Source organism: Sphaeramia orbicularis, chromosome 15 (genome assembly GCF_902148855.1).
Source record: "Sphaeramia orbicularis chromosome 15, fSphaOr1.1, whole genome shotgun sequence".
In the NCBI taxonomy this organism is placed as follows: domain Eukaryota; kingdom Metazoa; phylum Chordata; class Actinopteri; order Kurtiformes; family Apogonidae; genus Sphaeramia; species Sphaeramia orbicularis.
Window position 1 is genome coordinate 20029826 of NC_043971.1, and position 26777 is coordinate 20056602.

Genomic DNA, 26777 nt, shown 5'->3' on the forward strand with positions numbered 1-26777 from the left:
TAAATCAATATATAATATTTAATAGTTTGATTTATAGGTGTGCCTTTTTGGCACCCTTGGTGACAGATGCTAGTATTTTTGAACATTTGACCTAGCGCCAAAAATAATAAAGTAATTAACCAGTGCTGGAGTTAATCATTGACATATGCCAGGCTGCAAAAATCAAGTAATATGTGATCCACTTTTTATGTAGTATATTGAAAAAAAAATATTTTTTGTGTTTTTTTCCATAAAAAAAATGGTTTGTGTACTTTACAAACACAGCATTTAAAGGGTTAAAAAAAATGTGACAGTTATTGATTATTTGGTATTTCTATTTACGGCTCAAGTTGATGAAATAGAAAAAAGTGTAAAAGAATTAAAAACAAACTGCATGACAATTCTTTTGACATTATTCCACAAATGTGCGAAAAACGCACACTTGGTGCTTAGTAAGGGCCTTGCTGGACGGGATACCGGAGGGTTAAAGGGAAGGCTCGCCAGTAAATAAATACATAGTCATTTTTGTGAAGTTTTGTCTGTTACATTATGCTCAATGGAGCTCAAGGAGCACATCCTCGTATTGGCTGGATTCTATGACGTCATTCAACCAATCAGCGTCGTCGATGTTACGAGGTGTCATTACGTAGGGAGGCGTGTGTGTGACATTTGCTGCAAGAAGGTAGCGGTTAGTTTATGAACAGCTAGCAAGATTAGGGGAACTAGACAAGACTTTATGAAATATTGTATTTTTTAACAGCTCCGAACAGGCTTTGGATTCAGTTTGTAACAGTATCTTTATTTAAAAAAACATTTTATTTCAGGAGAAGCGTTATTAAAAACTTATTGCAGCCGGGCACGTTATTAGATGCTAACGCGTTTTTCTAACTTAAAGTAAATGTACGGAGTCCGGGTTGAGGTCGTGTTTTGCTTTGCTGTTCCGAGATAATGATTCTAATCAGATAACGCCGGTTAATTTAGTTTTTCTGCTGCGATATGGGCGGATGTTAGCACTTAAGCGGTCTTGGCTAACTGGATTGCACACAAGGTTAAAATTAGCTTTAGCTGGCTAGCTCCTCGCCTCACTCTGCTCCCGCTGCAGCTTTTTCACTTTTCTTTCTTATGCTGAGTTATCGGGACAGGTGTGCTGAAAGTAGGCCAGGTGTGGTGTGGTACAGATAGGGCGGTCTGTCGGGAACTTAATCACAGTGTTTTGCAGAGTGTAGCACTTGGTCCTGCAGTCCATTGCAGGGATTTCAGGCACTTGAGTGAAGTCAGAGGTGGAAACATGCTGCTCTCCCTGGTCGTGCACACATACTCTTTACGGTACTGGTTTCCAGCTACGATCATGCTGGGGACAGCTCCAGCTTATCTACTGTCCTGGGGGACTTGGCGTTTACTGTCAACTGTCCTACCAGCAAGAGTGTATCACAAGTTGGACGACCAGCTGTACTGTATCTACCAGAGCATGGTCCTCTTCTTCTTCGAAAACTACACAGGAGTGGAGGTGGGTCTTCACTAAAAACACATCAAGCAAATAGTATATATTGATTGATATCGATTTTTGGTTTTGAGTGAAAGCTAAACAAACCAGACTCTTATCTTTTCACTTGCCCAAAGTGTTAGTTGCTAAACTTAAATCTTTACTTGCCCCCAGACAAAGGATTTTATGTAGTCTGTGATTGTAAAACGTCAATAAAGTTAGTTCTCATCCTTAATCTGCATATTTAACTTTAAACTGAAACCACATGGATTATTTCTCTATGGTTTCGCTGTTTCCACCAGCAGCTCCATTTTTAAAAAGTGCTTGATTTTTTTTTTTTTTTTTTAATGACTTGCCTAATTGATCAGGCTAGATGTATGCGTCTAATGTGGAATTTTAGTTTCCCAGGTCAAGTCTTATTGTTGAGACTAAACTTAAACAAGAGCTTGATAAACTAGATGTATGTCAAGATGGTCTGCATTCTTTTGTACTTGCCACTCCTAGTACCTAGCAGAGCAGGTATTTAGGGTAAGTGGCTGTCTTGGCTGTATTGTTTGTTGTAAAAGAACGTTTTAATAACTGATGTTTTTTTTTAATTAAGGGGGTGACTAGTATTTTTATTTATTTCTATATTTTCATAGCCAAAGCTGGTATCAACTATTAGTTATCAAAAACACCAATAGCTGATGTTTTTGGAATGAGATATGTTAATAAAAATGAAAAACCTGCTGTCACATATTAGAGGAACTCAAACACAGTCTATGCTGAAAAGCTTCTATGTGGATTGCGAAAGAAAGCACAATTCACTACTATTTTTACAAAATTTTATTTCCAGTTGTAATGAAACAGGAAGCATTATGAATGAGTAAATAAATAAGAGAGATGACTTCATCAGAACCAAAATAGTTCATTTAATTTATTTTATCATAAAAATTATGAATATGACATCTGGTAATGACTTGATTGCTACATAACATTTTTCTCGATTTCATCAATAGCACAACTCATATGGTTTCATATCTGTATTAACCTGGAATCTGTTTTTTTGTCTTTTGCTATAGATTATTATATATGGAGACATACCAAAGAAAAAAGAGAATGTGATCTACCTTTCCAATCATCAGTGTACAGGTAATACTAATAAAAGAGAGGCTTTAAAATGCACACTTGTGAAGTTTAATGAAATCTCAAAACTCTCTGGCCTTTCTTCCAGCGGACTGGATCATTGCTGACATGCTAGCCATCAGGCAGAACGCGTTGGGTCATGTCCGATACGTCCTCAAAGATGGACTCAAGTGGCTCCCGCTGTATGGATGGTACTTCTCTCAAGTAAGTAACCAGCATGAGCATTTGAAGACCATTTGTATCATACAGATGTAAGGATGTAAACTTAACACACATCCCCTTTCCCACTGTTGTTCTTATCAGATTATTTTTTTCTTTTAGCACGGGGGAATCTACGTCAAACGAAGCACAAAGTTTAATGAAAAGGCAATGAAGAAGAAGCTCCTCAGGCAAACTGAATCAGGAGCACCAGTGAGTCCATCTTATCAATGTTATTATGAGCCACAAAATCCATCAAAGACAAAAAAAGTGCAACATTTAATTATTTCAGCAGGGAACAAAGATGTTGAAGACAAATCTTATTCTCAAAATGGGTCTTATTTGTTTACACTTCACCACTTTTCTGGGTCAAGATTTAATCATTCAATAATTCCCCAGTGCGCTATTTGTAATTTGGATTCTGACGTAAAACTACTTTCCCACACTAAGTAGTTTGTATTAACTGAACATCTGATGACGGCAGTAGCAGTGAGACAAAATGGATAATCAGAAAACAGACGCAGTTAGGCCTCATTGCCGTGTTATTGTGTCGAAAGGGCTTGTGTTGATCAGTTTTTGGCTTAAACTCCAGGAGATTAGTGTTTTTGCCTTCGACTGTGTTTTAGATAAGCGTTGAGAATTCTGCAGTGAAGAACTGGTAAAGAATTTTAACATACTCAAAATCTTGCATTGACAGAAGTAGAAAATCACCCTTCAGTTGATTCAATTTAACTTGAACCTTTTTCACAAACACCCCACTTTGACATAATCTCTAAAATAAACTACAGTGCTCTTTATTTGGTTCTAGGTGCAAAATAAAAAAAGCTATCTCATGCATTTAAACATGAAATTTGAATGAGAATGTAAGGACTAGCAAGTACAGATTTCTGTATTTAAAACACAATGAATAAATGTGGGGAAAAAAGAGTACAGATACCAGAAAAATATTCAGTTATGAAAAAGTACAGTTATGGAGTATTTATTTTTCTTTTATTCCCTCCTGTGTGTTTAAGTCAAAGTAAGAAATGCCTACATATGCAAATCTGAATTGCTGAGCATCAAACTCAGAGTATTTAATCAATAAATGGGGACTTGAACATTAAACTATCAACTAGAAGCACTCGGAGAGCGCAGACCTCTGCCAAGGCTAATCAGTGGGCCCCCCCATGGGCCCCCCCACCCCCGATCACCCCCAAAAGTTAATCATTTCTTCCCTATCCCATTTCCAACAAACCCTGAAAATTTCATCAAAATCTGTCCATAACTTTTTGAGTTATGTTGCACACTAACGGACAGACAAACAAACAGACAAACAAACCCTGGCAAAAACATAACCTCCTTGGCGGAGGTAATTAAAAAAAATCTACATAGGACGGAGTGAGTATTAGCTTTTGGGCTGATACATTCCCTTGCAGTCAGAATAACCTTATCTGTCAGTTACTATCTGCACTGACTCCTGACATTCTTTGGTAGAAAAACCATTTGCAGCCCTATTGTTTTGCAGAAAATGGAAAAAATGCTGTATTTGTGTAACATAGCAGTTTCCTGAAGTACCTGTTTTCACTGTCCTAAATATTGTATCATATTTGCATTTATATTTTATGTGCTTCTATAATTTGTAATGGTCTGACCTTCCTAAAGCAGCACAGCATTTTACTCTGTTCTGATCCAGAACTGAATTTAGTTTTTCTTCCATATCTCCTGCTCAGCAAATTTTCCTTTAGCCAGTGTAATGAGTGCCAGAAAGCTGAAAAGGGTTAATTTCACAAGTTTTTCTTCCCACAGATGTACCTTGTCGTTTTCCCCGAAGGAACTCGGTATAATCCAGAGCTCAAGAATGTTATCGCTGACAGTCAGGCTTTCGCTGCAAAAGAAGGTACTAACTTGATGGCGATGGCAGCCATTGACTGCTTTACTCTTGCATGCTAATTCAATTCTAATTCATAGTAATTGATGGTGCTTGCACTTTGTAAAATAGCTGAAGTGTTGTTGTGTTACTGCTGTGACTAGTAAGTAGTACTTTACTAGAATAAATCAACGCTGGATGAATTTTATTATCCTTTCATTTGTATGTCAAACCTGGAAAGTCATATACTAACTGTGGAAAAAACTGAAGCAATCAATTTGGACACAAAAACAATTAGCATAAAAAGTGCCCTATGAATATCTATGAATAGATTAGTGCCTGCTTTGACGATCACTAAATCATGCCTCATTATAATAAGAAAAAATCAGTTTTAGTTTTTGCATAAAGAATAAATTCAGCAAGTTTATACTGCGCTTGTATTTCAGTGCAATGTTCCTTTCTTTGTCAGATTTAACAGCTAACTGAATTTGCTGCATTAACATGATTATTATGTTGTGTAGTGTGGTATTAAGTCGGCTCTCAAACTGCATCCACTCTGCAGAGATTAAGCCTATCTCTGAATATCACCTTCCCCCATTAATCCAAATAAACCAGTCTGGAGAGCAGACATGTGCACATGACATGATCTGGAATTAGTGAGCAGGGGTTGGAGCTACATGGAACAAAACAAACAGGCTGTGTAGTAACTGACCCAAACAGGAGTACTGACATAGAATTACAGCCTTTTAAATCATATGTAGAGAGTAGGTGTACTTCTGTGATAGGGATGTAACGATTACCGGTATAATGATAAACCACGGTAAAATTGCAGACAGTTATTATTACCGTTTAAATTCTAATTATCGTGATAACCGTGTTTGATTACCGCACTTTAAGGAGAAAAAATGCCTATGTAAAGATCTGCTTTTATGCCAAATATTTGAGTATAGTTTTAATTGATTACAATTTTAATTTTATATACCTAATATTTGGAACCAATATTCACTTTTAAAGTCTTTGAAAAGGTTCGTTAAGCATCTTTGTGTTATTTATGCAATAAATTATACATATTTTTCAAATCGGATTTTATATTTTTTGTGTTTTTTGTCCTTTTGTGTTTTTATAGTAGGTTAAAGTGAAAAAATAATAGACAGATGAGATAGATGAAGTTGTGCTGAAAAGACAGATATTTATATAGTGTATAAAGGCAAAATCAAAAGTACTTAAAAAAAATGGCCAGAATAGGCTCAGACCACTAAGGGTTAATATTTGAATGTTTCTGCCAACAGAAGGTACATTGTGCCCATTTTTTTTGTTTTTGTTTTTGTTTTTTTGTTTTTTTTTGGGGGGGGGAGGTTGTTGTTGTTTGTTTTGTTTTGTTTTTTCAAAATACAACTTGGTTAAATTATTTCAGTGTGTGTATTAGTACTTTTTGAACATTGAACATTTTGAGCACAATTTCAACAATACCGCGATAATAATGATAACGGTGATAAGTTTGGTCACAATAACCGTGATGTGAAATTTTCATATCGTTGCATCCCTATTCTGTGATGTAGTCTCATATTTTTGTCACCTCATATGTCCATTTCATACATTTCTGGCCACTGCCTTCTCCATAGGTCTGGCTGTTCTGAGGCACACTCTGACACCCAGAATGAAAGCCTCTCACATAGCCATCGAGACCATGAGGGGCCACCTGGACGCTGTGTACGACATCACTGTAGCTTACGAGGGGACGCTGAACACCAACACTCACAGAAAACCTGCACCGTCAATGCCAGGTAGGCAGGCGAGTGAGGCTGATCTTGTTCCTGTGTCGTAATCTGAGTCAGCTTTTAATCCAACAGGCACCTTAAAATAGATTTACATTCGGCCTTGCAAGAATTTGTCTTCATTTGTTAGAGTAGGCTGAGATTTTCCATGTTACCGCAGCTGTCCTAGAAGCTTTCACAATATGTAGTATTTAACAATTATCATAACCATCCACAGTGACCCTTAAAAGGAATGAAAACAACAGTTAATATGTTGAGCAAGTGCTTTAGTATGATTTGAAATGTGAAACTTTCTAATGAATGTACTGTATTTTTGTGATCCGTAGGAGACACTGGTATTTATTTTAAGGAGGCTTATATAAGAATGAGTATGTTATTACTAACTGTAAATTGCCATATTAGTGTGAAACTTGGTTTTGCTCCGCTCATGTTCACAGTTTTGAAAGTACCGCACTGTACTTCTCTAAAACATTTATTTAACCATCAAAAAATTAAAGCCCTGTAGTGTTTCAGTGGATAACAGAGCTTTTGTTCTGTAAATGATGTCTTCCCAATTCACTTTTAAGCTACTACAAATGCCAGTTTTGGTGATGAAGTAAGACACACACCTGCAGTGGCTGAAATTGGACAATAATACTTCAGATGAGAGATCTGGAACAATAAAGCGTTGATAACAGCTGGATTACATTATTGAATGTATTGAATTAAACCATTACCTGGGAGCACATTATATGACAACCACTAGAAGTTCATCCATATTATTTTTAAGAGGCGCATAATTAAGAACCAGCATTTATTTGTTCATCTATTATTAGAGAACGAGCTTGTACCCAAATCCCGGTGTTTATCTGAAGAATTGCGGTACCTGTAAAAGGTCTCACAAATGAACGTAAATAAAAAGCATAACAAGGCTCTGCCTCTTGAACAATAGAAATTAGGAGGAAAAAACAAATGCATAAAATTGTACATCCTTTTAAAAACATGAATGGGAGAGGAAAACCTACACACTGGTGAGATATGTCCGGTATGAGAGCTGTTAATTTTCTTTGTTTTTACCTTGAAGCCAACACCACTGTAGCCTTAGTCTCCATTTAACCACCTTTTGAAATGGGACCTTTTGTAATTTGTCTAAACTAACATTGGTCTGGAATGTGTTATTTTAATGTCAGAACCCTCCAAGGAAGTTATTCAGGTGTAAATGTGATCGAAACAATATTGGGAAATGATTCCCTTTAGGGTAGGAAAAAGGTAAACATAATCGGAAGTCTGTTAAATAATAATAATAGTGATAAGAAGAAGAGATCCATTTTTCTCCTACGTTCAGAAGTGTAGAATAAAATTACAAATGTTCTATGAATTAGGTTAGCAACAATTTGTAAAGACAGATCAGAGACAAGGAGAATAAATATGGGATCAGTCATAAATGCAGGTGATTTTAATTCATTTATCTATCTATCATTAAGATACATATAAGTATTTAAATATTGATATAAATGAAGTCATAGTTTATATTAGTAGGCTGTCATCTGTATTTAACCCTGACCTTCAGGAATACACACAATCACAGACATTAACTATTAGAAGCCCTGTCTTCCTGTAAACAGGTTGACTGTGTGTTCAGGCGTTTTTGATTATTCTGTGTTCCCAGGTCAACAAGGCGTTTGAATGTGAAAAGAAAACATCCCGTTTCTGTCAGGAATAAACATACATGTGTTTCTAGCAAACAGAAAAGCATTCTTCTCATCACGCACTTCCCGCTCTTCTCTTGTGGTGAAGATGACTTTAGTAACTTCAGAAGGATGTGGAAGTGACTCGAGGCACAGCTGCAAAAGCCAAATTCTGCGTCAGATTGGTTTTTTTTTTCTTTCTTTGTTTCATCAGTTTTTTTTTCCACATCAGTAGAAACTGTTATTCTCATGGTCTATTATTGCAGGACATAATGAGGCATATTTTAACTGTAATCACAAAACGGAATTAACTATTAATGCATAATGGGCTGCAACCTCCTTGACTATTTGTGAATAGAAGGCCTTCATTTCTTGGCTGATTGAAGAAGCCTAGAGCCTCATGAATGTTCATGACCAAGGCTGCAACTAGTGATTACTGTCATTGGCGATTTAATCTTTTAATTATTTTCACAAATAATTATTAGGTCTATAAAATGTCAGGACAATGGTGAAAAAGTGTTTTTCTATGCCCAGCCTGATGTTCTCAAATGTCAAAGATATTCAGTTTTCTGCCATAGAGGAGTAAAGAAGCTCAAAACAAACAGAATTTTGGCTTTTCTTAAAAATAAGTAAATGTGATTATCAGTTTACACAATATTGGTTGGGTTTAGTTTATTACCACATTTTATACAAAAAGATTATAAAGTTAGCAGGCCAAAAATGACATCTGCAAATGCCTCCCCTTAAAACACAGGTGTCAAACATGTGGCCTGGGGGCCAAATCCGGCCTGTGTTCGATCTGGTCCCTGGGATGAATTTGTGAATTGCAAAAATTACATTGAAGATATTAGCAGTCAAGGATGTTAAAATCACTTTAGGCCATGTCAGTCTAAAGTGGATCAGACCAGTAAAATACTATCATAATAACCTATAAATAATGAAAACTGTAAATTTGTCTCTTTGTTTTAGTATAAAAAACTGTAAAATTACACAAAAATGTTGACATTTACAGACTAGCCTTTTACAAAAAATGCGAATATCTGAAATGTCTTCAGAGAAGTATGTAGAATTTTGATAATATTCTCCCTGTTATTTAATGTTTTGTGTATTTGTAGATCCACTGTGATCTCTAAGTTGTGATTCACATGTATAAATGGTAAACTGAGGCGTAATACAGTTAACATTGCACTTATTTTACTAACGAATTTTCAGATTATTCATATTTGTTCATGTTATATTCAAGTACAATTCGTAGATGTAAACATTTTCATTACGGAATTTACTTTTTTTTTACTCAGAAGTTCTTATGCTATTATTTATATTATTTTACTGGTCCGGCCCACTTTATATCATATTAGGCTGAATGTGGCCCCTGAACTAAAATGAGTTTGATACCCCTGCCTTAAAACATAAAAAAATCACATAACAATCATAGAAAATATTCTAAATATAGACATCAGTTTAACACGAGAAAGAAGAAAAAACAATGTGACTTGAATTTATTACAGGATTTTTTATATTTCAAGGAATTGATGAAAAATAGTATATTTTTGCAGCTGCCCCATGGGAGGGTGATGAGAGATGTATTCCACTGACTGTGCAACTTCACCACTAGATGGCACTAAATATTACACAGTGGATCTTTAAGTCATACGATTGCTATATAGAAGACACTTGTGGTTCTTTGCCTCTTGTAAATCTGCAATGAAAACACCGTCAAACTTATACATGAACAAGATCAGTCTTTTGACAGCTTCACTGATGATGTTCTTTATTAAAATCCTGTAGTTGGACTTCGTCTCCCATCATATAGTCTCCAATGACATTGGACTTTGCTGATATATTAGATGTTGTTATGTCCCTGTACTCCTACTGTCTCCATTCACATCAACCTCCTTTCACTGGGATGTCAGTGTTTATTAAACCGGCACTTAAAGTGTCTGAAGGTCAATATAAAATCAGTTAAGCGATCTGGAGACTTTGTGCCAAGTTTCCTCAAAATAATGCATGTTGTGGAAAGAGGAACTAAAAGGTCTCTGGGGATACACGTGTAGCCTTGAGTGTTTTTAACAATTTATACCTGACTCTCTTCGACACTGGCATTCTCTTTTCACCTTTTCTTTCTCATACTTTCAGACATCTTTTTTCCACCCCTCTTAGTGTTTTATTTTGCATGTTTTCCACTTTATTTTTGATAGTTGAGGCAGGGAACACAGAGGAGAGACGTGGGATTAGATGCAGCTAATGGCACCAGAATTGTTTGACCCATAAAGACCCAAATATACACCAGTGACCAAAAGCACTTATTGATCTAAAGTGTTTAATACCTGTTCATCCACTAATCCTATCAATCCAAATTAATAATTGGTGTAAAATTCAGTTTTTCATTTTTTCATGGTCATCAGATATGACCCATTTGGACATTCAAATGCTCCGTGGTGAACATGGAAACAACGTTTTCTTCTTTAGCATTGATTCACCAGTAAAACCCATGGAGTTTAATAAATGACAGTGAATGGAGACACTGGGTTTATGTTCAAGTCGTGATAGATTTGAATGAAAAAGTCACTTTTTCTCAGGTTTTCTCTGTTTCTGGTAATATAACCCTTGAATGTAATCTTAGCATGACGAATAAAGTACTTGATCAGTAAAAGAAATATAGGAAAATATCTGATTTTCACAAAAATGCAAAGGATAATGGAGAGTGTAATATTATAATAAATGGTGATAAGTCATTTAAGAAAGGTTAAATAAAGATAAATTAATTTGGGAACCAACACAAAAGTAGCACTGGGTCTTTATGGGTTAATTTAACCATGACAATAAAAGATGAAATATTCAGACATTGTATTTAATGTTGAAACTGTTAAATGATACTCAAAAGGAAAAAGGGATGTTTGGTGTTTCTCACACCATCTCAGATTTTTATACTTAGACTTGATATCCAAGTTTCACAACTGAGGAATTTACAGGATTACTGTAGCAAAAAAAGCTGGATATTCTAATAAATGGTAAAATAGAAGGTATGCATGTAGTTTAAAAGAACAGCAATACAGCAGGAAGTGCAGAATATAATGAATAAAATAATAAAAATCATACAGTTTTGTTTAGCGGCAGGCATTGAGGGGATTTTATTTTGTGTTTATCGCTCCAGTGGCGTATATGTTAAAGGTGTGACCATGCTTCTGTAACTTGCTGGTGTTTGACTTCATTAATCTTCAGGCCTTGGCATCGCAGCGTCACAGCCGCCGCACTCTGTCAATGTCACCATGTGTTGATTTTAAGTTCTTACCCTACGTGCCGTTTTGCTGAAAGGCCCTTCCTGTTTTTGTTTAGTCTTTTATTTTTTTTTTGTGTGTGTTTGACAGAATTCCTGTGCAAAGAATGTCCCCGCGTCCACATACACTTCGAACGTGTGGACATAAAGGAAATTCCTCCAGAGCCACTGTTTTTCCGCAGGTGGCTGCACGAGCGGTTCGAGATCAAGGACCGGTAAGTGGATAGTGGAACGATTAATCATGCCAAAATTACACGTTGTGCATTCCAGTCAAAACATAAACTAATATGGTGAGTTTATTTAATGATGCACCTCTGCAGCTTTTTAAGCGCAGATGTGCATTTTGCCTTCTGTATGATCTCTGCAAGACCAAAAAATAACGAGCAAAAATCAACCTGCCTGCGCCACAGGTTTAGTCATTTTCAATCCCCCCTGCGGATTAAGTATGTCATTAAGTTGTAGATTTATAACCCCAAATCAAAATAAATTGGGTGTGGATTCCGGTTTACAAGTTGCATTTCCTGTTTTGGAAATTCAGTGATATTAAAATACACTTTGACTTGTATTTCATTGTGCATGGAATGAACACAACATACAGTATTTCATGTTTTTTCTTGTCAGGTTTATTTCCTTTGTAAATACGCTTCCATTCCTGACTTTCATGCTGCAGCACATTCAAGAAAAAGTGACAAGAGCAATTTAGCACAAATAATGAAGTAAATAACTGTGACGTAAACAGGCAATTGGTTCAAAAGCAGAATCCAGGAAAGATCTAGCCTTTCACTAGCAAAGACAGGCTGAAGGTCGTCGACAAAGAAAATGATTGAAACGTTTAAAAAGCAGTGTCGCAAATGAAGCTACAGGATTTTTGATATTTCACCCATTACAGTGAAGAGCAGAGTTAAAAGATTCAGCCTGAATGTATTTCAAGTGTCGTCACTTAAATGATGCACTATCTATGCTGAAAAGTATGTTTAGATGTTGGAACCGCTCTTCCTACCTTCTTCAGTCATGTCATTTCAAAGCTGTGGCTGAAGACGACAAGGATGCAGGTTTACGTCTGGTCTGATGCAGCCCCGACTTGTGCCCAAAAAGGAATGTGTGGCACATAATGAAACAAAAGTTCATTTTTGCTGACAGAATGGAAACACTTCATCCCTAGGTATTTTCAGTAGCTAAATGTCTTTTTTAAGTCTTGAGGAATTAAATGGCAACATTACAAAGTGGAGAATGCTTTCCTGTCCCAATTTGTTTTTGTTTTTTAACTCTTTAAGTGCCAGACAGTTAAGGGGCTAATAAGCCTTAAAAGTGCCACAGAATTTGGCCGTTTTTCAGTATTTCGCATCGTTTTTATAATATTTGAAGAATCCTGCAGGAAACCGCTCGGTAACATCCGACCGATTGCTGATTAGATCCAAAACGCACCGGACGCAGCCGATTCATTATTGATCGTAATTTGCATAATTTATAATAATAATAATAATAACAATAATAATAATAATAATCTTTATTTATATAGCACTTTTCATACATTAAAAACTGTAGCACAAAGTGCTTTACATATCAGTTTAAAAATCAGTACCGCCCCCCACCCACACCCACCCACTCACCCGCACACACACACACATATACATGCAAACCCACAAGCTCACACATACTTAAGAAGACTGACTGAGCACGGGTAGACCAGAACAAAAATGTACAAGTAAAAGTAAAACATCAATTTAGGAGGCGCTGTCTCAGGGAGCCATCCGCACCAGGAGGCAGCCGCCGACCCCGGCGACCAGGCACCAGCAACACAGCCCCGCATCCCAACTAGTGGGAGAGGGCCAACTGGGACCCCCACCCACCAGAAAGGAGCGGACCCCAGTGAGAGAAGGCGCCACAGCCCCCGGAGTCCACAGCCGCCCCCCGGCATGGAGGGCTCCCTCTGATGAAACACCGGAGAATAAGAAACATTAAAAAGATATAAAAATATTATTCGGTCGCGTGACCTCAAATTCCCGTCTGCTTGGTCTCAAAAGGGGGACACAGAAAAAACGTCATCGAAATGTGAGAAAGAAATGGGGGTGGATGGTTTGTTTGTACACAAATATGGCGTGTTCTCCAAAGCCAATCTGATCGGCCCGTGGCACTTTACAGGTTGTTTTCGTAAAGCCGATTTAATCGGCCCATGGCACTGAAAGTGTTAATGTGTTGCAAGAATTAAACGAAGTGATACTTTTCAATACTTTTTGTTTTTAGTGCAATACAAGTCAAAGATAATTAATCAAAACTGTTTCTGTTTGAGGTCAACATCCTTTAGCAAATTTTTCTGATTTGGATACATTTTCTTTTAGAAATGAGCGATCTATTGATAGTACTATTGATCAGGCCAGGCACAAAAAGCATCAGGGAGTGCACTTTTTTTGCTGCAACAGCTGTAAAAAGCCTGATGAGAACTTCTTGTCACAAATTTGTGCAGTTTCTGTTTTAGTCCTGATACATTTCCATGATGAATTCCTGAGAGAGTTGTCTGTCTTTTCAAAGGCTGCTGACGGATTTTTACGAGTCACAGGATGCAGACAAAATATGCAAGTTCCCAGGGGAGGGCAGACATTCCCCGCTGAACTTCTCAAAAACCTTTCCATCGGTGATGATCCTGGGAGGACTGACACTGCCATTGCTGCTGACGGAGAGCGGCAGGAAACTGTACGTGAGAACCTGGGTGTACGGGACACTTCTGGGCTGGCTGTGGGTGAATGTTTTTCCTTAACGAACAGGGCAGAGGCTGCCCCAAGGAGACGCACAAAAGACATGGAGAGACTGTGCCATTTCCCTGTATCTCAACACGAGGTGTGTTGCAGATCCAGAGCTGCATCTGGTAAGAGGCTCAGAGTTTGTCCCACATGTCTGGCTCACTGTTGACCTTGAGCCAAAAGCTGAACGGATATAGGGAGAAATGTTAAGCTTTTTGTGCTACTTGTTCCCTCGCAGTATTTGGATTTGCAGCCTGAAATAATAAGAAAACACGACTGGTTTTATGGAAAAGTATTAGATATCCCAGAAATACCCCCTATCTCTACCATTAAAATGAAACATAGCTATATACCTCTCTTAAAAAATGCCCCTCATCAAATTTAGCCAAACTTGTATTCTTGCATGCTCACATTTTCATCAACCATCGGCCACTTTAAAGTATTCTAGATATTATTTAATTTGAGATGAAAGAGTGATGAATACTCTTTAAACAAAGTAATAACGACCATGGTCAACCATGTGATTGACTTGCATTACACCAGCCTACGTATGTGGGTCATTAATTATTGTTAATTAAGTGCACTGACTCATCTGTTGGTTGTAATTTGTGTTATTTATGCCAAGTCCCATGTCTGGAGGATTATGCACTTTGCTCATGTAAAGCAATGTTTTTTCTTTAATAGAACAAAATAAATGCCATGCAGTCCTCTATTGAAGTTCATAAGAATGACACCAGCTACATCGTCTACCATTAATATTCATATTGACTTGACCTTAATTCATACCAATGTGTGCGTAGCTGTAAAAATACATAATTTTTGCTTATGTAAGTACCTGCCTTCATATTTTTTTTTAATGGAAAACATCCAAGAATGAGTGTTCTACTCGTATTATTGTCCTTTTAAAACATACTGTTATTTTTGAACACGTTACTGAGCTCATATAGAGGAGCGCATGGAAAAAATGCAATGTTCTACTAACTTAAAAACAAGCTTTACCTTAAAACCTCAATCAATTGCCAAAACCTGATGTGTTTTCCATTGTTTCTAAAGTGTGTTAATTACAGCATTGCTTATTCTAAACGCCAGCACTTATGACGGCAAAGAAACTTCATGTCTGCTTTTCTGTTTCTAAAGGTGTACTTTTTTGCTTTTATTTTGTTTCTAAATGTGTACTTTTTTTGCTTTTATTTTGTTTCTGAATGTGTAATTTTTTTTTAAAATAGTGGTTTCATCACCGTTTGAGATGTTTTATATGCATTTGTTACTTTGAATACCATGTTACAGCTCACACTGAAGTATCTACCTAGCAAAAAGCTGACAAAGCCATGTTAACAGTTTCTCACAGGTTCCTGTGCACTCAAAGCCATTTGTATTATATACACCACTGTATTGTTAAATGCACTGTATGTCCATTGTTGTTTACTATAACAAAACCATTGCATTTTCCACAAGTCACTTTACATATGAGTCTCGTCCTATAGAGTTAGTCTAAGATACTTTTTCTTCTTGTGAATGGTATAATAAGTGTTTTTACATGTCACTCCAATACCTCACTTGAAAAATCCTTCCTTGTTATTCAACAACCCTCGTCAGCCATTTTATAGTCATTTTTATCCTGACAAGATCTGGCTGTAACACATCAGGAAACTCTATGTAGACTGTATTTAAATGCCAACTGTTCCTGGAAATGCGTGCCTTCTCTTTGGAGGAGTTGGTCCTCATTCCTCACTCGGGGGGGACCACAGTGGTTCTTTTCCCACCAGGTGATTGACTGCATGGAGGCTCTGCTGGAGCTGCTGCTCACTGCAGCCTGTGGTCAAATTGTCTACAGTTCATAGTGGCTTATTTTGCTCAAAGAATGCATTGATTTACACTTTTTGAGGATTATTATGAAATGATGAAACCTTTTAATGTATGTGAGATTTGGGAATGGGGATCAGAGTGAAATAAAGTGGTTTTCTTTGGGAAGATTTGGCTTTTCTCTTTTTTCTTTCTCTCTGCCTAGAGCACATTAATATAGTTATGATGTCCAAGAGGCAAGATGTATAACGTCACCAAGACTATAGGACACAATACCAAGTCATAAAATGTCAAATGTACAATATTTAGTCACGTGAAATGAGAAATCAGTGTAAGCAATAATAAATTCACCTTTTTTTAACTATTGCAAGGTGCAGTCAAGATAAACAGAACTGCAATACACAAAAACACCAGATGAAACAATCTGATAAGAACAATAGTTAACTTATTAAAAATGTGGGGATTTGCAAATTTACTTTGTAAAAAACCTTTGCATGAAATGCATGCTTTTGGTGTAGCTTAAAAGAAAAAGGTTCCACACCAGAGTTAAAATTCAATATGACCTGTGCAGAAGTGTCTGTCAGTACTGAAACTTATGCTTGTTAAGAAAGGTAATAGTCTAACTGTTAATAGCAGTGGATACATTTTAATTACATACAATTACAAATATACTGAATATGAATATCATATATCATATATATTGCATGTACCTAATGTTGAAATAAAAATGTCGTAAATCCAGATATGTTATTTATCTTTTTTTTAATATTATTTGATTAACGAGAAAGAAGTGATCTTTAATGTCCTACTTTCCCCAAACACACCGCTGTCCACATGACGCATGCGTATCAATGTTTGTGGGCGGTACCAGGAAGTGTATTAGGAGGTTGAAGGTAGTCGTGAGTGTTGTTGCACGTCGTGTTTGGACTAAAAGTAAGTAATTAATCCACTAAGACTGGACAAATAAAAGCAATACGTAAATTAATAAAGACACCATTCCGTTCTACACATGGAGTTAAGTTTTATTGTAAATATGGGTGAGCCTCTCCACCTAATATCAATCTATGTCAGCTGTTTTTGTCATACTTTATAAGGCGTACAGCGACAACTAGTGTTAATTTAGCTTTCCTTCAGTGTAACTAAGAAACGATTCAATAACGTGTTTCATAATGATTTATGTTGTCGTGTTTTCCACTGTATTTGGAGAGCGTTTAAAAGTCTGTTGGACCTTAAATAGTGATCATTTTAGGTAACATTTAACCGTTAAATAGTGGTTTGGTGTGTAAAATGTCAGAAAACTAGCAGGCTAAATATGCACTATTAATACTTCAACCCAAAACATTTATTTTTACTCAGAATAATCTACTAGAATTCTCCAAGAATACCTCCTCTGCATTTCTTACTTAAGATAACTGGGGTTTTATAAGTAAAACTTAGCCTAGTTGTAGGTATTGTGGAGTGAAATAGTCTTTGATAGTGTTTACTATCACATGCAATGTTTTTAACATTTAACAATGATTTTAATACTGTACATATTTAAGGTTTAGCCCATTTTTACTGATGACAGTTCAATATACAGCAGTGTATCATATTGTATAAGACTATCATCTTTGAGGTTTCATTGTCCAGGGAGAATTTCTAAAAACTAAACTTTTCAGGACTTCAAAAAAAAAAACAAAAAAAAAAACAGTCCTTGTATAAAAGTTACCAAAACTGTAAGACAATGTAGTTGAGGAAAAAGTGCAATATTTAATTGGGTTAAATGCAGTTATATTCCAGCACTGACTGTTTTATGTACACAGCTCTGTGATGGCAGTCGACTGGATTGGTTTCAGCTATGCTGCAGCCATCGCCTTTGGGGGATTTATGGGATACAAGAGAAAAGGTTTGAAATTTATACTTATGCCCTTTTTTTATTTGATCACTGAACTTAAGCAAAGAGAATTCATAATCAAGATGCCAATTTTTCACTCTAATAGTTGAATTTGTGTGTGTTTTACAGGCAGTGTGATGTCCCTGATGGCGGGTTTGGTTTTTGGTGGGTTATCTGCTTATGGTGCCTACAACATCTCAAGTGACCCAAAGGACATCAAAGTCTTGATGTGTGAGTATGAGTTTGGCTTGAAATGTGGATTGTCTGCAGCTGACACTAACATCTTATTAGAGGCTTGGTGTAAATGCCAGTTGGTATCATGCAGTACTCACTGTTGTCTTTCTTCCAGTTTCTTCAGGACTCCTCTCCATCATAATGGGATTGAGATACAAGAAATCTGGGAAGTTAATGCCTGCTGGCATTATGACAGGGCTAAGGTCAGAAAAATATCAGATTTTAGAGGAGTTTAATGAACAATGCAATGATATGAAGTCATATAATATGTTTCTGTACACTTAATATTGTTATTCCTGATGTGTTTTCTTCTTGCAGTTTATTTATGGTGTTTCGACTGTTAGTCCTAATCATGGTGTGAGTGAGGACGCGACAAAGAACAGAGCAAAGGTCTCCTGTCTCTACAGATGAATAAACACAGGATCCTTGTTTTAAAGGAGTCATTCCAGTTGGCACATTAAAATTAAGAGTCATTCCAGTTGGTGTACAAAAACAAGTCTTCAGTTTTATGTGACAATGTAACTCTCATGTGACCATAAACCTTTCATGTGACTTTAATCCTTGCTTTAACTACCAGTGCACAGGATTAAACAGATGCTTCTTGCAGTAAAGCCCAAAATCTGTTTGGGTAATTACATTTACATACAGCATTCTATGAGCATATGTAAACATAATGATTAAATATTACAATACATTTTGTATTATCCTCACAGATTTACTCATTTACACTACTGACAGCACAGCTACTGTGAGTAAATGTATCGTGTGTGCACTATGACGCTGTTTAAAAGAATTTTAAATAATGACATGAAACAGCAGGGATAATAGTATGTTTGTTCATCTTTTGTAAATATAAGAATTCAATAAACTAATGTGATTCAGAAATGAAGCTGTGTCATCTTTAGTAAATGTGGACATGATAGTAGAAATAAGGAACAGGATAAGCTATTTACAATGTTATCTGTAGTTCTATTGTTGTGAAGTATTATCAACATTCAGTCGTGTTAAATAGGTTTGATTTGTTGGTGTATATTACTACACACTACTGCTGAATTCTTGATTCTTATTGACCAACTATATTACATCTGGGTTTTGTTTTTTGTTTTTTTTTCAATCAGTTTCAATCACAGAATCTAAGGAGTTTTATTAAACAGAACAAATAATTTTCAAATGAATCAAATAACTTTTAGCATTTGTTTTGAACTCAGTTTGTTTATTTCTTTATTTAACAGTGATGTAATAAGCAGGATCATACCTGCTAAGTCATTACTGTGAAATAAACCCTTCACCTGTTGGAATCTTTCACCATATAAGGGTTCATGTAGAGCAGTGCATCACCTTACATGGAGCAGTTTTCATCTCTGTGTTTATGGTTGCTCTGCAAGTCCTTACGCTTGTGTAATGGATAATTGTTATTGCCCATGTCACCAATAACTTATCTCTTAAAGACATTTTACTGGGTTGGAAGTTAGGTTGATATATATCATTGACTACCTGGACAGAAACAATTGCAGTCATTGATTCTCTATCAAGTGTATATTTATTTTACATTGTTTTATGCTAACAATCAAATTTATTCTCCAAGGATCCACCCTTAGGGGAGCTGCTAGTGGAGAAAATACAAACATTTTGCTCAGTTCTGAAAGATCTGACCTGGGATACTTTGTTGTCAGAAATAAAAATGTCAACTAATTAAAACATTTTCAAGACAAGGACAAAACTGTGGCTCAAACAAAGAAAATTGTAAACACTGAATCATATCATTGATCTAAGCTGTCATTAAGCTTTTGCTGTTCAGTTGGTTTTTGTATTTATAACCGCCGCCAAGGAGGTTATGTTTTTGCCGGAGTTGGTCTGTCTGTCTGTCTGTGTGCAAGATAACTCAAAAAGTTATGGACGGATTTGGATGAAAATTTCAGGAAATGTTGATACTGGCACAAAGAACAAATGATTACATTTTGGTGGTGATCGTGTGTGTGTGTGGGGTGGGGTGGGGGGGGGTGGCATAGGGGCCCACTGATCTGCCTTGGTGGAGGTCTGCGCTCTCTGAGTGCTTTTCTAGTTTTTGTTTGTTTAACTTGCACTATTGTTGGACTGTTTTGTAATCTGTGTCAGTGTGTATGCATTCAGCCTTAGTTTGTGTTTGTTTTAACATTGTTTGATGAAAGCCTAACCAGGGACACAGTCAATAAATAACCCACTACAGATACAAGTCCTACATACACCGCACTGGTTGCATACTTTTACATGTAAAAATGCCTCTACTATATTATTATATGTCGAACAGGAGCATCCTTGCCGATCTTCAAGAAGCTCTTCAAGACCCAACTCTTCAGAGAGCACCTCCTGTCCTAGCACTTTCAAATATTCCATGTTTGAATGTCTTATTATTTTTATTCTATTGTCTTATTTGGTATTGGTTTAATGTTTTTATTTTAGTTGTTTTAATTGTACAGCTGTTTTATGTCTTTTTAATCTATTCTTGTATTTTAGTTTTTTATTTTGATTTTTTATTCTTCTGTATGGCACTTTGGTCAACTGTGGTTGTTTTAAAGTGCTTTACAAATAAAGTAGAGAGAGAGAGAGAGAGAGAGAGAGAGAGAGAGAGAGAGAGAGAGAGAGAGAGAGAGAGAGAGAGAGAGAGAGAGAGAGAGAGAGAGAGAGAGAGAGAGAGAGAGAGAGAGAGAGAGAGAGAGAGAGAGAGAGAGAGAGAGAGAGAGAGAGAGAGAGAGAGAGAGAGAGAGAGAGAGAGAGAGAGAGAGAGAGAGAGCTTAATTGTTAATCTCCCCCTGTATGTCGCTTTGGAAAAAAGTGTCTGCCAAATGCATAAATGTAAATATAAATGTATTATATCTGTCAAATAACAGTTAATCACAACAAAACAGTGTGTATCCAGACAGCAGCATATTTGTCTTGTTTAATTTATCTCCCACCAGGTGAATATGCTCCTTCAGCACCTGAGAGGTTTATCACTCATACCCTGTGAAATGACAACAGTGAAGTGCAGACTCACTGCAGGTAAAACTGTCTCAAATCTGAAGTTTTCACTCATCTGTTACTAACATCTTTTTTATAATGACATTGTGAAAAGCACAAATGTAAGGGCAAAGGTCAGAAATAAAATAGGAAATGAAAGAAGTTTATTGGGAAATCAGTGATATAAAGTTCCATATTAGGTTATGAAACTCTCGCTGACTTGGATTTTCTTTGGACCTTTTTCCGTCTTGACAAATGATAGTGTGACCAAGGACACGTTGACGACCACAATAAAAACAGGAATCAGTCCAGTTTGTAGGTCTTCAGTTTCATGTGATACTGACAATTTGATAAACCTTTCATGTGACCATAAACCTCAGTGAACAGGGTTAAAATGGTTTTTCTCACAGTACGAGGGCTGTTCATGGCCTCACCCAGAAATACTGGTTGTTATAATACAGGATGTTACATTCTTTCGTGATAGGATAGTGATGCTTGAACATCGATGGACCAAGTGCATTGCTGTAAATGGAGATTATGTTGAAAAATAAAATATAAATTATCAGTCTGTGTTGTTCTGTTCTGGGTGAGGCCATGAACTTATTGAACGGCCCTCGTAAATCTTGGCATTTATTTTAGGATTTCAAAGAAACACAATTTTTATCTGTGTACTATCATTCCTACAGGTTTTCTTATTTACTGTGTGAACTTATTTTGTAACAATTTAATTATGTATACAACAAAAATCTTCCTATAAGTAGTTACAATATTAGAAGAAATATTATTAGGTTTATATACAACTTTCAAAAGGAAACATTTACCAACACAATGTCACTTGGAAACTAATTCTTATAATTTTTAGCAAATGAGGACAAGACAATAAAATCAGTTATAAAATGAATTATTTAGAAAAATTCTTTTAAAGTGTTGCATTAATTCAGTCGTGTTAAGCAGTTTGTTAGTGCAGTTTCATTCAAGCTACTCCACAGTCATAAACTGGGTTATGTTTGAGTCATTTACATTGCTTTACGTAGATACATGACTAACAAAGTCAATATAATCTTCTATGTGAAGTTAAGGTCAGGTAATAAATGAACCAGCAAACAGGAAATTACAGGAATTTAGTGACCCAAAGTAGTGATATGTTATCTCAATGTGCTGACTTATTACCCCACCCCCCAAAAGGGGAGGCAAGGGGTATTGTTTTTGGTTCGGTTTGTTTGTTAACACTTTACAAGCAAAACTGTTGGTTCAATTCATACCAAATTAAGGCTTATAGATTGCCAGTGACCCAGAATAGATATCATTACATTTTGGGAAAGGTGGGTCAAAGTTCCCCTTTTTTTACGATGTTTTACATTCTTCCCATTTGCTTATAATGGATGAAATACATACATGGGGTGGGGTTTGTTGTGCCTGGCACCACGTCTTTATTCTTGATTTACTTCCTCTTAACGCTTTGGAAAAAGCGTCTGCCAAATGCATAAACATAATAGTGTTTGTGGTGTTTCAAGTGTTAATCCTGACCATGGTGTGACTAAAGAAAAGACAAAGGCCACAAGCCACAAACTGAACAAAACTGAAAAAAAAGGGAGATAAAAACAAAATGTAGAAAAACAAACAAAAATAAGCAACTAAATGAACAAAAACAAATAAAATATTTACAACATAATAAATAACATGAAAAAGTTTTTTAAAAATTAACTAAAATGAAGTTAAAAAGTATATATTAGTATTAGTATTTTAATTTGGGCCCAGTAAGTTTTGTTTTGGGCTCTTTTTTTCTAAATTAGTCCTGCTGTATTTTGACACCTGATTGAACTCCATGAAGTAGTTCCACGGTCAAAACTCAGTAAAAACACAGTTAAAAAAAAAAAAAAGTAAAGGTAAATCACCACAACACTGGAAACAACCGTAAAAACAAAAAACACAGGTAATAACCTAGATAAAGACAACGGCCACAGTAAAGATTCAATGTCCACAAGGGGAAAAAAAAAACCCTTGTTTTAAAGAAATAATTGTACACTATCGTCCACAAATCACAGCACACTCTGTAACAGATCTTCTGCACCCTGTAATAATGTACAACCACTTTCACATGACAGTGAACCTTGCACAAACTAGGAATGAACAGAATGTAGTAGATATTTCTTCCAGTAAATACCTGAATTTCTGTGTTTTATTAGAGAGTGAATTGAAATATCATGATTTAAGAGTGGGTTTTGTGATATAATGTCCCCACATGTTTACTCATAACTTTTTTTCCCCTGGCATTGCCTCAATTCTTAGTAAGATCATTTAGTTTAGTATGACCTAAGAAATATTTTTTGTCATATAAATACAACCACACCAGAAAAGATAGTTTCACAACAGTAATCAAGAATTAAAGACAATAATCTGCAATTGTGCATATACAGGTCACCCATTTCATATTTATCATGGGTGGTGTAAAGGATCTCTGAGGACTGAAAGCCAGCAAAGGTGCTGCCCTGTTCCTCAGTTTTGGTGGTAACAAGTCATTTTATGACCATGGACAACTTGTGTTATGTCATTAAGGACTGACCTCTGCGTGCACAAAGCAGTCAGACTGCGCTGCTCCTCAGACACATTAACAACTGAGTTTGTTCCCATTGAACAACATGAAAACAAGTATGTTTTCAATTACAGAAGAAAATACTGTTCTACAAGTAAAATGCCTCCAGAGTTAAAGTAATGAAACTTTACCAAGTCTGAGCCACCAATAAAGAAAAATTAAGTCAAAAATGATGGTTGGCTGTCGTTTCCAAGATACAGCTTTGGGTCTAAATGTGCAATTCTGAGAATTAAAGAGATAATGGGTTTTACTTAAAAAGGACTGTTTGTTTGAGCTTTCCAAGCTTAATTTTAATATGCAGCCAAGATTAACAGGTTTCTTTGTGTCATTTTGTGAATTTAAACAAACTAATGTGACTCATGAACTAATTGTGTTTCTAGCAAATGAAGACATGACGAGAGATATTAGTAAAACAAAATATTTATTTAGAAAATTACCTGATTAAAACATATCAAATATTGTTAGGACCAGTCTGGTTGAATCAGCTTGTTTTGTTAGTTTGTAATAGTGCCATTTTCATCTTTGCTCCACAATCATAACAGGTTTCTACTTGTATAATGAATGAGTTACATAAACAAATCATCTTTCTACTGCATGGATTGTTTTAAAATGGTAGTTTCTGCATGTCAAACACTTCCATGACAGTTTTCACATATTTGTCATCAGGCTGTGGTTTCCGCTTGCTGTCTGGCCCCAGGAATCTTTTAACAGTCTCCAACATGGTCATCCTCCCCTGAAACGCCTAGAGAGAAAACACAGCAAATCAGAGACTGATTGTACAGAGTTTGTATCCTTGTTAAGAGGCTTATATTAACAAATTGTACCTTAACACTGCGGAAATCACCGAGGATTCCTGCAAACTTCTCCTCCAACATCAGGGTGCATTCGAATAGCAGCACATCAGCCATGCTCATTTTACCTCCAACCAGGTGAATGTGATCCTTCAGCACCTGAGAGGTTTAACACACTTGTATGCATCTTTAATCTAGGATAATGCAGCTACAATTAAACACACAAAAAGGGCAAATATAAAAGCACCTCTTCAAACACAGGCAAGTAACGCTCTTTTGCTTTAGTCTCAATGTTTTGCAGTTTTGGTTGTTGGTCTGGAACGAAGGGCAACATCATGATCATTTCCATCAGATCGATCAGTCCCTCTGAGTACTGGTTGATCCTGTATAAAAACAGCAACATTTACTAAACATACCTGATTCCATGACTTACATTAGTTGTGTTTTATTAACATTTTAACCGTACATGGCTCGCTCTTTGATGTCTTTTCCATGAAGGTCGTACTTATCTGCTATGTAATGCAAAATTGCCTTTGTTTGAACAAGTTTCATGCCATCGATTTCCACCATGGGAACCTGTTGAAACATGAGGTCTCCATCTGCAGAGGCAAGAATGGATGATGAAAGGTGACACTCCCAGTGGTGAAATGAACTGTTCCTTAGTATAGTAAAATAAAAGGCAAAGTGAAGTTAAGCCTTCACTACAATGTGTTGAACTTCACCTCACATTTGCCGTCTGCTGCCAAGTTACGCAATTTGTGGGTCAAAGTTAAGAGATCAAAAAACTACTCTTGAAATGCAGGGCAGAGGGAGAACAAGGATAAATGCCTTTTATAGTCAACTTACCATTCAGGAGTTTCAGGTACTGCTCGCGCGTTGTGAGAAACACCTCCTCAAACTGTGAATATGAGACAACACAATGATTAAAAGACCAACTTAAGGATACAAAACTCAGTAATTATGCACAGTAGTTAATGACTATACAGATGATTAATTTATCGGTTTGAGTAATTCTCTGATTTTAACTACATGTCATTAGGATTTCAACCATTTTCCCATTACTTCAAACTAAAATGAACAGATATGCAACACTGTGATCTACAAAAATGTTCAGATCAGCTGCTCATTTATTATAACTTTTGATCATTTGAAAGCATTGTGTGCTTATTTGTTAATTTTGTGGATACCTTTATTTTCCTTGTTTTTGGATAAGGTGCTTGTTTTGTTTATTTTTTATTTGTCATTATTATTATTTATTTATATTACATTTATTTTTTTATATTATTTTATTTTTATTTTTTATTTGTTAGTTTTCTTGACTATTTTGTGCAATCTTCTCTTATCAGTTGCTACTTTTTTTTTTTTTTTTTTTTGGAAGCAGGAAGACAAAATGCCAAGCACTTTAGAACAGATTTTTCACCACTTTGTAGAACAGTTGACAATAGTTGCACAGTAACACTGGAAAAACTCTTACCTCAACCTTGGCAAGTGTGAGAAGCCAGCGGATGGACTCCATTTTCCCTCTTCCATTGAAATAGTGCAGCACAACTTTACCAGCCATGACTTCAGTATTTAATTTGTCAAAGTAAAATCTGCAAAACTAAGCAGCAAACACACAGCAAGTATTACAGAAGGAACGATAGAATCTACATCTACTGACGTGAATCAAACTGATTAAAGTGTTTCTTACCCGAATGGAATCCTCACAGGACTGAAGGAACGAAAACACAACACTTTCACATTATATAACATCGCAAAAAAGTAAAAACCGGAAGTATGTTATGATTGGCAGATACAAGCCGACACGAGCCAATAGAAATGCAGTTATTAACATATTGCCGCTAGTGCTCATGGGTAAATTCGAATAAACGTACTTTTCTCCAACATTCCAACAAACTAGTCGCTGGCGTTGTATCGTACGCGTATAAAATATGAACTAAAAACCAGCCGTTTGGTTTAAAAATGCCTAAAACCGTAATCGAGGTAAGTTTGGGCTGGTCACCGGTTATATACTCGACGGCTCCTTCTTCATTCTCGGATGTGAGGGCGATCTGGCTGCGACATCTGTCACCCCATTGATCGCTAGGGTTGATTCGGCTGATCTGGCTGGCTAGGCGGGTGTCCCCTTCCTCCCTCACCGCTCCATGTGTGTCCCTCCCGAAGCTCCGCGCTCGGTGGAAGAGGACGAGCTCCCCCCGGCGGACGAGCACCATCGTCGGTATACCAGTAGCTGCGCTCCCCTGCTAGAACCTCCAAACAAGCTCAAGGCCCATTTGTAGGAGAAACGTAGGGAAGTCAAGCTCCAAGCTTCAGACACATCCAAATGCGGCGCTGCACGTGGCAGTCTGCCTTCCTTTTTAAAAACTACTGTTATTGTTGTTATTGTATTGTTTAATGGTTAAATTTATTACATCTTTTG

The 26777-nt window shown here is 36.4% G+C and overlaps 3 protein-coding genes across 4 annotated transcripts; 2 read left to right on the top strand and 1 right to left on the bottom strand.

Annotated features, from left to right (window-relative positions):
* Positions 1 to 623: 623 nt before the first annotated feature.
* agpat5 (1-acylglycerol-3-phosphate O-acyltransferase 5 (lysophosphatidic acid acyltransferase, epsilon)) lies at positions 624 to 16059 on the top strand. Its single transcript, XM_030155563.1, has 8 exons — positions 624 to 1486; positions 2524 to 2593; positions 2676 to 2791; positions 2909 to 2998; positions 4571 to 4661; positions 6254 to 6415; positions 11442 to 11565; positions 13880 to 16059. Exons 1-8 carry the CDS (start codon positions 1268 to 1270, stop codon positions 14103 to 14105), a joined length of 1098 nt encoding a protein of 365 aa, XP_030011423.1. The 5' UTR covers positions 624 to 1267; the 3' UTR covers positions 14106 to 16059.
* Positions 16060 to 16721: 662 nt separating this feature from the next.
* On the top strand, positions 16722 to 18883 carry tmem14a (transmembrane protein 14A). Its single transcript, XM_030156328.1, has 5 exons — positions 16722 to 16824; positions 17694 to 17776; positions 17894 to 17995; positions 18114 to 18201; positions 18317 to 18883. Exons 2-5 carry the CDS (start codon positions 17701 to 17703, stop codon positions 18357 to 18359), a joined length of 309 nt encoding a protein of 102 aa, XP_030012188.1. The 5' UTR covers positions 16722 to 16824; positions 17694 to 17700; the 3' UTR covers positions 18360 to 18883.
* A 5086-nt stretch (positions 18884 to 23969) lies between these two features.
* gsta.1 (glutathione S-transferase, alpha tandem duplicate 1) lies at positions 23970 to 26197 on the bottom strand. 2 transcript variants are annotated; one of them, XM_030156326.1, is made up of 7 exons: positions 26049 to 26197; positions 25833 to 25958; positions 25205 to 25256; positions 24825 to 24957; positions 24606 to 24741; positions 24392 to 24517; positions 24172 to 24309 (listed from the first exon to the last, which is right to left on the bottom strand). In XM_030156326.1, exons 2-7 carry the CDS (start codon positions 25917 to 25919, stop codon positions 24172 to 24174), a joined length of 672 nt encoding a protein of 223 aa, XP_030012186.1. In that variant the 5' UTR covers positions 25920 to 25958; positions 26049 to 26197. The 2 variants fall into 2 exon arrangements, with proteins under 2 accessions (XP_030012187.1, XP_030012186.1); XM_030156327.1 differs by lacking the exon at positions 26049 to 26197 and having other exon boundaries at positions 23970 to 24309; positions 25833 to 25919.
* Between the last annotated feature and the right edge of the window lie 580 nt (positions 26198 to 26777).